The sequence below is a fragment of the Haliotis asinina genome, chromosome 14, assembly GCF_037392515.1.
Source record: "Haliotis asinina isolate JCU_RB_2024 chromosome 14, JCU_Hal_asi_v2, whole genome shotgun sequence".
Taxonomy (NCBI): Eukaryota; Metazoa; Mollusca; class Gastropoda; order Lepetellida; family Haliotidae; genus Haliotis; species Haliotis asinina.
Genome location: NC_090293.1, coordinates 20,510,639 through 20,521,933, shown reverse-complemented (window position 1 = coordinate 20,521,933; position 11,295 = coordinate 20,510,639). Strand labels below are relative to the sequence as shown.

The 11,295-nt window shown below is 36.3% G+C and overlaps 1 protein-coding gene and 1 long non-coding RNA gene across 5 annotated transcripts in view; both read right to left on the bottom strand.

Moving 5' to 3' along the window:
- Positions 1-2,027: 2,027 nt before the first annotated feature.
- LOC137262056 (uncharacterized) lies at positions 2,028-6,427 on the bottom strand. Its single transcript, XR_010954883.1, has 2 exons — positions 3,662-6,427; positions 2,028-3,393 (listed from the first exon to the last, which is right to left on the bottom strand). It is a non-coding gene; the product is annotated as an uncharacterized lncRNA (long non-coding RNA).
- Positions 6,428-9,263: 2,836 nt separating this feature from the next.
- Positions 9,264-11,295, bottom strand: part of LOC137260960 (inactive phospholipase C-like protein 2) — a 70,162-nt gene continuing 68,130 nt past the window's right edge. Inside the window, exons 20-22 of one of the 4 annotated variants that reach the window (XM_067798538.1) lie at positions 11,159-11,254; positions 10,493-10,625; positions 9,264-9,399 (exon numbers count right to left, since the gene is read on the bottom strand). In XM_067798538.1, coding sequence (XP_067654639.1) covers positions 10,524-10,625; positions 11,159-11,254 — 198 coding nt within the window. In that variant the 3' untranslated portion in view covers positions 9,264-9,399; positions 10,493-10,523. The remainder of the gene's footprint in view (positions 9,400-10,492; positions 10,626-11,158; positions 11,255-11,295) is intronic. The other 3 variants (XM_067798539.1, XM_067798537.1, XM_067798536.1) reach the window with 3 other exon arrangements.

Below are 11,295 nucleotides of genomic sequence, written 5' to 3'. Positions count from 1 at the left end.
ACTTGACACTACATTAGCAGACAGGAAGGGTAGATATAAAAGACGAGATAAAATTATACAATGAATAATCAAAGGCGGATATGCTTGTTTCATGCTCCCCAAAGCTGATCTGGAAATAAAGGACAAAACTCCTGAACTACAGCAAATAAGAAACGCTGGGTATTAAACTTTCTTATTAAAGTGTACGCTGTAGACGCTGTGGTGCTGAGTCTCATATCGGGTATGATGTGTATCCTCAGAGTGTGGCAGAAAGTCCCAGCTTACAATGTCAGCTACCTGGCCTCCAAAATACCGGAGAAAAATAATCCGGTGGTGTAGTGTATGTACTTTGTCTACCCGTCTGACCAGGGCAAATTAGTACTGTTCCCAGAGAAGAATATTGTACACACTGTCGTTTTACCAGTGATCAAATGTCGGGAAGTGTGACTCTAAATATAACACCTAACTTACTTTCTCATGATGATGACGAAATAGAGAGTTTAGTGCCATTCAGTACGATACACATTAGGTTGATCTTACAGAATCTGATAAGTTCTTGAAGGCATAATGCCTGGATTCTGAATTTTCATTTTTGCTTCTGTATGCTCTTTATGGATCCTGTTTGGTCTTGTCCTCTGACCTCATATTGTGTTAAAATTTCATGGAACTGACTTTGTTCATGGTTATGAAATCCTTTCAGCTTCCATGCCTTTAAAACTCAACCTTGAACTTGACTTGGCACAGACAGTGAGACATACACTGTCTGTGCACATGCTGTATTAAAACTTCATCTTTCATTGTTGTCCATGAAGTCTAAACTTTAATGACAGAAACACTGATCATGAAAACAGCATTGTGTACATGAAATTCAGTATGTGATGTTTGGGTCATTAGAAGTAAGCAATCAGTTTTAGTGAAAGTGTTCACTTTTTGAGAGAAATGTATGCATATCCACTTGTTGGAACATCATCCATGATCCAGAACTCCCAAATACGAGGGTGTACGTTTAATTTTCACCTCAACATTCTATACTGACTTACCTACTGTAATGCTGATACATCTTATCAGTGTTTGTTCCTCTCTACATCATTGGCTCTGTACATGAACTGAAGAATATTTATACCAAATGAAGTGCCATACATTTCACAATATTTGTGATGTCTTAAACATTCTATTTATTGTTTCTTGGAACTACTGACTGCATAATTGTTGTAGCTGAACTAATTTGTAATCATGTATCAAACTGAGTAGAATAAGGTTGAAATTTTGAAGTAGTTTCATAATAAATCAGAAATTTGTGTCTTTGCTTGTTTGTCATATAACTTTTCAGAAACTGCAATCAAGCATGAAGTGAGTGGGTACGTGTTGAAATTCTCACACGGTACTAGGTAACATTAGACACCATATGAGATTGCACTTGTGCAGTCAGATTTCAGTGCAAGTGTAAATTTGGATGAAAGTTATGGTACTTTCAAAGCTCTTAGCAATTTGGATTTTAGGGTGTATTTATTCAAGGATTTGGTAATTTATCAGGTACTGTGACTTAGAATAATGCCTTCAACGTTAAGCCATTCGGACAGAATACAAGGCTCTGCTTAAAATTGTTTTGGAACCGACGACCCCCAGCTCGGCCATATTAGTCAAGTTACAAAACAAACTGCTTGGTTAGTCCTCATTAGCAAGACAAAAAGAATTAAAGCAGATGCGACCAATGTTGAGAATAGGATTATCAACCAGTTGAAAACAGGATTGTGGACCAGTTGCCAACAGCCATAAGAACACCCTTTTGGGTGGCATCAACAATCTTCTCCTTGGAGGTAGAAGAGTGCGAGATTGAGACATGTCCCATGGTGGGATGCTTACCATTAAACTACGTCTACACCTCTGACATGTCACTGTATCCCAATAATTCCATGTAGCTGGAATACTGGTGAGTTCATGTTAATCAAACACACAAAATAATAAATCTCTATCTTGCTCTCATTCACTCTACTACTACTTGGCAGCTATGTTATGTCTCTTCATAAGAACAACAAACACCACAGTGATTTATTTGCTTATAAACTGCTTTATATTCTGCCTAACAAGTAAATTGTAAGACAGATCCATAACAGTGCTATGATAGTGTAACACAGGTGGCATGTCAAGGCTCTCACAGAGCAGCGTCAGGTCACAGTTTACACTTCCTGACTGGACCATGTAACAACGGGGGCAAGATGCTCATGCCGTGCTGAACATCAAACGTAAGATAAAACAAATCATGCCACAATGTTCCTTGAAACCTTCACTTTCTGTGGGTCAACACCCAGACAGAAACATACAAATTGACGGGGAAAAAAATGAATATCAGATAAAAATAAATCTTGTGTGAACAAATGAATTACAGAAAAAATATATTGAAGGCCAGACGAATTTTATTTCTTGTTTTACTGATTTTTGTAATCAGATAACCATAAGACAGGAGATAACAAATAAAAATAAAACCACCAATCAATTCTAAAATAATCTAAAAAAAAAAATGATTTTCTTGTCAGTTTACAATTTTGGCCAATGAAAACATTAGGATTTTATTTTTAGTGCGGGATAATTCCCTTCTATTTGTTTTCCTAATTCTCTTAAAAAAAATACAGCAGGTGGATCTGCAAAACAAGAAAAAAATTGGGTCTGGTCTAATCATGTTAAGCACTTGCACATCAAGGCATTTTTGATGTAGATAATTTTCTGGTATCAAAGGCTTAAGACTTCAAGACCCTAAAAAGCATGTCTACTGATGAATTCATCAAGAGAGCACAATGAATGAACATGTACAGTCTTTGACTATTCCAATAATGCCCATTGTTCGTCTTATTACAACCTTCCTCTTTGCCATCAGGTTCATATTCTTCGTTTGTCTAAAGCAATTTTATTAAAAACGGCAATATATAAAGAAATCTCTTTTTTGTGGGACATCAAAGATTTCAAACTCCAGCAAGGCTATACACTCCAAGCTGCTCTCATCCTATAATCTCACCAAATACTTGGATTCAACACTGGTGATACACAAAATAACCAAACGTAAACTTTCAAAGATGTGATGGAAGATGCTGATGATGAGGCTTCAGTTGTGGACAGGAACTACTCAAACAGAAATGCGTGCAGGAAATATTAGGATCATTCAAGGTAATGCTAAGTTGAATGCTTATCAAAAGCGGAGACTGACTTCTTGCAACTTACATAAGCACTGACCAAGTGTGACAAAGACATTGGTAGCATTGTTTACTTAAACAAGAAAAACATTAGCAGAGGATGAGGTAAAGAAGATAAAAGCACATTGTCAACAGTTCTCTTAAACACATCTTGCAGAGCGGAACCATGCCCAAAAGTCAAGACTGGCAGACATACATAAACAGTATATTTCAATCATTTCTTGGATAACTACAGTAGGGTATTAATACAGGACAAATTTTATGGATAGCAACTTCTTAAGTTTATTTTCACGACTGCTATGCTATGATTGTGACGTCATAAGCATTGTGGGGTCATGGGCAGAGTTAACAGTTAGCCTTGCTGTTCAGTTCAGCTCAACCTGATGAGGGGGCTAGGATAAGCCCCGAAACGTCGTGAAAATAAACTCAAGAAGTTGCTATCCATAAAATTTGTCCTGTATTGCTACACCAACTTCTAAATGCCTTTGAAGAATCACATACAGTACGGTATGAATGTTATCAAATTGAGCAAACCTGGAGAGTTGGAAGCATTGTGTCGAGAGATCAGTCAATTAGATTCAGCATTATTTAAACTGATGTCAGGCTTAAAATACAGGACTTGCTATAAATACAAGGAATACATTACTGTGTATTGTGGAACATGACCAAGATCTTATGAGGTTCTAATAAATTTTGATACATGATAACAAGGAAATATAAATAGATATTTCTTTAATACAAGAAACAAACAATGAACTCAGCTGTACATCCTGTTTTCTTGGATTAATACTTAGGGCACAGGTTGACATAATAGTGATATAGATAGTGGGCTTTCAGACAACATTCTAGTTTCTTAGTAACAGTTTTATATACCAGTATACAATACCAGAAGCTTGTCAAGAGAATAGCTCCTGTTCACTTCAGATTAAGCAAGGGGAACTTTCAACAACTGAAAGTGACAAATAAAACAAGAAATATACTATATAAAGTCAACAAAATCCAATTAAGAAATATAGCTTGCATACTCAAAGTGCACTACCTTGATTTCTTGAGCTAAATCACTACATATCAGCATAACAGCAATAGTATAATGAAAAAAAATATACCATTTCTAAATAAAAATTCACACGTTCTTAACCGATTGTTGAAAAGTCAAGAAATCATGTTCTTTTGTGCAGTTCATAACACAAAGTTCTTCACTGGAAACATACAATATATCAAATTTCTTTGTTATTCTATATCAAAGCATTGTTTCTTCAAATGAAAGGCTGTATCTGCCTAAAACAATTTTTCAAACAGCTTTCTAACTGGTCTTCATCATAAATCACTTCATATAAACACACTCAGGACAGCTTTGTTTCATTGCTTTAAGACAAGAACTGACAAACAATGCGATAACAAAATAATCAAAACAAACTAACTCTGGCCCAATTTGTCGTAAGGACTGCCTGACAACATATTGCAGCATATCATCCCACTTCTCAATGCCATAAACAGCTAAAACACTTTTAGATGCCTAAATGTTGGCTGTACATAAACCAGTGCCCTTAAGCTTTGGACTTGTAACTTAACATTAAATATGTTGATTAAACAGAACAGCACAAAACCTAAATAAAAGACATCTTGCTGGAAAGCATTACGTTTGAGAAAGCATTACACTCCTCTGGCCATGAGTTTCAAATCCAAAAGTCATTTCAAGGAATGCAACTAAAACTATAATTAGGCAAAAATGTTAAGAAGCATACAGCTACAAGACCAAACACAATATCAGTCCTCCTATGCTGGAGGTAGGTAAATTAGTGGAGTTCATTCTCCTGTACCATAATTATTAATAAACAACTACTGTAGCAAAGACAATATCTGATGTTATCTTGAGCCAGTATTTGTATTAAACATCACACTTTGATCAATTGACATACTAAGTATTCCAAAACATTTGTTATCACAATTAAGATGGAAAATTCACATCTCTGTGAAGCCATCATATACAAAGAAAGTTACAGGAAAATAGCACACTGAAATGACATTAGCACAATAAATGGTATTTTCAGGTAATGACTGACACTACTTTCCTGGAGAATATTATGTCCAAGTATTCACCCAAAACATCACTGCAATAACCTCTTTAAATATTCATTCCTTAACAATTGCTTAACACTGAATTTCTATACAATTGTTAAGTTATAAGGACGGATAAAAGAAACTTAACAATTTATTTGCAAAAAAGCTTCTTATTTAATTGGACTTGGATCTGCTTGGGCAATACATACTATTCTGTACAAAACCTCTCAGGGATCCTGGTTGTAAAGGTTGCTAGGCAGTAGTCAATCACATAACTAGAAGATTGGCTTCATGTTTCCTTGTGTTCCTAAATGTTTTGTTTGTTTTCTCCTTGTTTTCCATTGGCTATATTTTCCCAAGTACATCACAATTATTAACATAACACTATCATTCTATTTCATAAGATTCTCAGATATATGCTAACTTTTCTTCATAGTGATCTTCCCTCTAGTAAAGCCAATCCAGTCCCTCAGCTGTCAGGGTGTGTTTATGGTATGCATATATCTACAGCTGATCGTTGCACATTCGTCAAGCTGGAGACGTGCAATCAGTTCCCCACATTGGTACAATGTTTGAAACTCATTCCTAGTCTTCCCTTGCATGATATTGGCAACGGCAGCATTGGAGCATCTTCACTCATGTTTCCTTCCACTTGTGAAACAGACCAACAACCAGTATGCATACATTAGCCTTATGACAAAGCAATTTATTAATGTTGGGTATTTATATTACTCAAAAGAAGTTAGGCATCACCGGCTTCCTTTAATACTACATTCTCCTTCATATTGTACTTTGAACTTGTCTGCCACTTTGGGTATGACTAGGGTGTGCACTTTCTGTCCATGTTTTCGATAGACTTACTAAATCAGTACTTGGTGACTCTTGGATTTGTTTTTTTGAAGGGCATTAAAAGCAATGGACATGAGCATAAGATATTTGGGACATCAAGTTCAACTTGTTTATTTGTTAAACAGGACATTATTACTTCTTCCTGTGATTGAAAGAGTAAGAAGGAACTTTGACACGCTGTGAGCATATATATTAAAGAAGAAACAAATTCCTCATCATAGAGAATGCTTGCAGATCGATTTGCAAAACAATGACAGCATACATGCATAAACATTCAAATTCAATTTCCATTCAAATAATTTTCAAAATAACTTGGCTATGTTAATCAGTATGGAATCAGTTTCTGAAGTTAATAAAATGTCTGACACTGACTTTTAAGTTTATTGATGTATAAGCATACTTCATTTGATCTTTCTCAACAAGAACAGAGACTCTTTATTAGGCAATTTCAACATAAATTAACTTAGTAGACAAACTGAGATCCACATGGTTTTAACTGTCATGATTAAATAACATATTTGAGATGCTACTAGGGTGAAGTAAGGTAGAAGTATTTTTAGAGAAACGAAACTCTGGGACAATATAAGAAAAGTGTAACTGGGACTCAAGTTCGATGCAAGTTAGACACCTAAAAGTAAACCTTTTCATATTTTGTTGAGACACAAGAAATATCTCAGAACCTTAATAAAAAGACTTGCATCAACTCTTATATCTGCATTCAAATAACACTGCTGTGTACATGAATTCAACTTTACTAATATTCCATCACCCTTTTAATTGCAGATGGACTGACAAAACTACCAACTTTTACATATCATTGTGATAAATCCCTAACAACTTATTCAGTTGGAAACAAACAGAAAGACTTCGTATGGCATCCAGTTGATTGCACTGCCCGAACTCTAGCAGGTCATCTAACTTGCTACTAAGGTACTGATTTCACCTCGACTGAGGCTCAGTATATACACAACTGCCAATGACTATGTACAATGAACAAACACACTGGTACTCTAGAAATAGCAAAATGATGAATTCAGTCAGCTTTAATGTTTCATGGATATTTACATTTTGCAGCTAGCAAATGCAGTGAGCTAGCCAGATTCCTGTGTATTGTTTACATATACAACAATATTCACAAACATAAAACAAGAGAAAACAGTCTAAATTTTCCATAATGTCTAACAGTGTAATATTTCCTCCGTCATTCAATAACCAGACTATAGAATTTACTGTGACAAACTGAACAAGAGTAAATAGTTTTCTGAACTTCAAACTCCTGAAATTGGCAGTCTGTAGTTACCTCCAATTAGTATTAACTTAGACATCTGTATAAACTACTGGCCCATTGTACACGCGAATATCAAGCTGCCCATACTTAAACACAGGCTTATGTTCAGTGCAGTGCAAACTCTGCTTTGCTGAATGGCACCAATGTGGTTAGTGCAAATTTTGCATCAGTCATCTTTGAACAGCAGATTAACTGCAGCAAGTAAGTGGATAAGGCAATCTGATATATGTAAGAAAATGTCTTTTGAGAGATTCCATTTCAAACGGTAATTTGCAGATGAATTAATTGATAAGATTAAGTAACCACAGGAATAGGTAGGCATAAGCAGGCATGGCCTCGTTCCGTAATGATACCACTTAACTATACAGTATGATAATCTTAAATTGCGTTTTTACATCAAAAACAAACATTTCCTACATTTGAAATTGATGCCACATGGCAGAGAAATTAAATATATATATATATATATAGATACAGATATATATATATACATCATTCATATCACTGCTAGTCATGAATTAGCAATGTCATGTCACACGATTAATTCAACTACCTGAAATGGGCACTGCAATAAATGTGGGAAAAAGGGGCTATTGAGGGTATGGATACACATTCCTGTCTCCAGTTTGGACAGACATGTTATCATATAAATACAGTTTAAGTAAACATATCGTCAGTACTTTTCGTTACACTCCACCACTGAGTCTAACAAAACCTTATGGGAGGTTGCGTCAAGTAACCTTTGAGATTGACCAATCAAAACACAGCTTACCAAATCGCGAAAGTACACATTCGCACATCCCTTTTGAACTTTTTATCTCGAAAAGGTTCGTACTCGAATGATTCCAAATGCTATGTAGCATACGATCACTTCCGGGTGATGCACACGGTGTACGTACAGCCATGACAAGGCTGAGTAAACAGTTGCTGAAAATAGTGTTTTTGACAATATTCAAGGATGTTATCTTGTGGAAATATTGGCTAATGGTAACCATGCCAACAGAAACCCCAAAGTGTATATACTGCAGGTCAAATAACTGTGTTATATGCTGATCTGTGTTTGTGAAGAGATCTGAGTCGGTGACCTGAATATTTTGAAAGTCCCTCTGATCCCTAAATAGTAGCCGTTGTCTGATTGGTTAAATCTATTTAACAGTCTCGCATTTGATTGGACTGTCATTGGTTGCTCAAAGGTTACCTGACGCGACCTTCTTCTACTAGGTTTTGTTAGACTCTGTGGTGGAGTGAAACGAAATACACTGAGACTAAGTTTACTTAAGACTGCATGTAAATAGTATGTATATTTCAAGTTTGTATTGTACATAATACAATATATAACAGTGTACCATGTTTATCATGTCAACAACATGTCAATATCAAGTATATTACATGACAGAAATGTACATTAATATAAAGCAGAAGAGTGTTTGTTCTTAAAACCATGTACATAGGATGTCGATGTCATGTATTTTACATGCGAATATTGTACATTAATACAATGTAGAAGATGATCAACTCATTGGCCATACACATGTCTGCAATAACTGCTCATAACTCATGGTCATTTTCATAGCATATCAATATCTTATTTATAATCCCTGCACAATGTCCAGATATGATAGATCCCTCTATCACATACCATGATATAACACACCGATATCATGTATACAAAATGTTGATCACATCAAATTCATGAAACTACATGCATATTCCACTCCAACATCATATATATCCCGTGTCATTATGATACATCTGCCATGTCAATATCATGTATATTCCATTTCAATACCACACCTCTAATCTGACCTGACATACACATTAACCTGCATCACACTTAACAAATAAATGTATATATTCTTTGTATTCACAGATTATAAAGCCCCTGCCAGGCTGGTTCTGTCTTTGTTTTGGTTAGCTGAGGTATTCCATTTCTTTCCTGGTTGGGACTATTGGGGTCTGTTTTACTCCATGCTTGTCAAACAAAGAGCGTAAGGCAGCTTATTTGGTGTAAACTCCGGTCAGTAGAATTGAGGGCTGCTGAAACAAAACGAAAAACAAATATTTTGAATGAGTTCTGTTAACGCTGTCATATCATGGTGTCAGTTACAAGGGAGACCAGGCATTAGTCAATTACCAGTACTGGCAATTCAAAATGAAGGTAGCATGTGGTTCTGTTAGATCGTCTCAAAGTCCCTGAACCACATTATTTCCCCACTGTTTAGCAATTTGTCTAGAATTTGTACTTTACCAAGAAAGTGTAATCCCAAACATGACAAATGTTACACATGTTCATGACTGTCATGGCCTATCTGATCAACGATATAAAAATGACAGAATTGGGTGTTCTTTATTATAAGTTTAACGTTATTTTTCAGGGCATTATCATTTGCAGGAGCCCATTATTATAGCTGAAATGAATAGAATTTTTAATAAAATAAGAATAAAAACAATGGCATCGATTTTGAAGCATTTACTGTTAAGAACAAATGATGGAGGTCACTGACACACTTTTTACAAATATAGACATGTCATAGAACAACACAGATGATGTCATCATTGAGAGTGATGACACAGACCTTGACCATTGCCCATACTACCAGCTGCCATTGTATTCTGTGCTCAGCAACGTTAGACTTCAAGTGGATATTTTCATTACTGTATGTTGTAATTTATGGTACAATTGTTATGGTTGGCACTGGGAAGAAAGTACATACTGGCGCAGGTACATGTGACGAATGTGAGCCAGATATATCGTCAAAAGTGAACCCAAGTTCAAAAGAACCCTTGGTGATTGTACTTCCACAGCTCAGCTTGTTATTATGTCATCTAACAACGGGCTTGATAATGGCTTGTCTGCAAGCATTTTGCAGGCATTATCAAGTTACAGTGTCATTTCTGAAAATGTGTGAGCGTTTTAATGATATTTCTATCCATTTTAAATATAAAGCTTGTTAGAAGCAATATTTATGATCACTGAATATGCCCTTCCTCAATAGGCCGACCTGGTTTACAGCTGACAGATCTGAACTGTCGTGTATTGGTGCAAAATGGTTTAAACAACTGGATGGCAAACAGATTCCAGATCTGACCACTCCAGCTAACTGCCAGCTTCTGTTTCCCAATAACCCACCTTGCATGACCTTCAGCAATATTCACCTGAATCATCCATCCGAGATTACCGGGTTTTCTGGCTGATGGTTGTTGCAGACGTCAGCTCTCGCTGACTCCTTCGACAGACCTGTTGAAACGGCAGCCTCCTTAATCTGAAGAGGAAATAGAAAATCTTCAGTATCTGCCATCTTGGTAGCGAGTCACTAAGTTTGGATTTACACAAATATTTATGATATAGAACAACGTACACTGTACATGTAACCATTTGTGAAAACAACTCTGGTTCATTTTAATTCTGTAGCAGTAATGTCTGAACTAGGTAACTGGAACCTCAAACACACTAACTATCAGTACCAGCTCCCCACAACTTGGGTGGAAAGATGTGGCAAACACGATCAGGTGGGTCAGGCTCAATGACTCGCTTGACACATGTAATCCTATCCCAAATTACTTAGACTGATGCTCATGCTGTTAATCATTGGGTTGTCTGGTCCCAACTTGAAACTTCATACAGCAAACAGTGTAGTTTTTGGGAACCCCTATATTACAGCAATAGACAGAATCATATCCTGCTGAGGGAGTGAGAAACTTCATACAGCAAACAGTGTAGTCTTTGGGAACCCCTACATTACCAGCAATAAACAGAATCATATACGGCTGAGGGAGTGAGAATCTTGGTACCTACCTGTCTGATGTACTCTTGGCAGTCCTTCTTGGCCTGCATCACCAGGTCAGCCTGACCTTTCAACACTCGGATGTTCCATGCAAAGTTCTCTGTTGCCTGTGTAGGAAGTTTGAAAATATTTTCTCATGTTTGGTGCA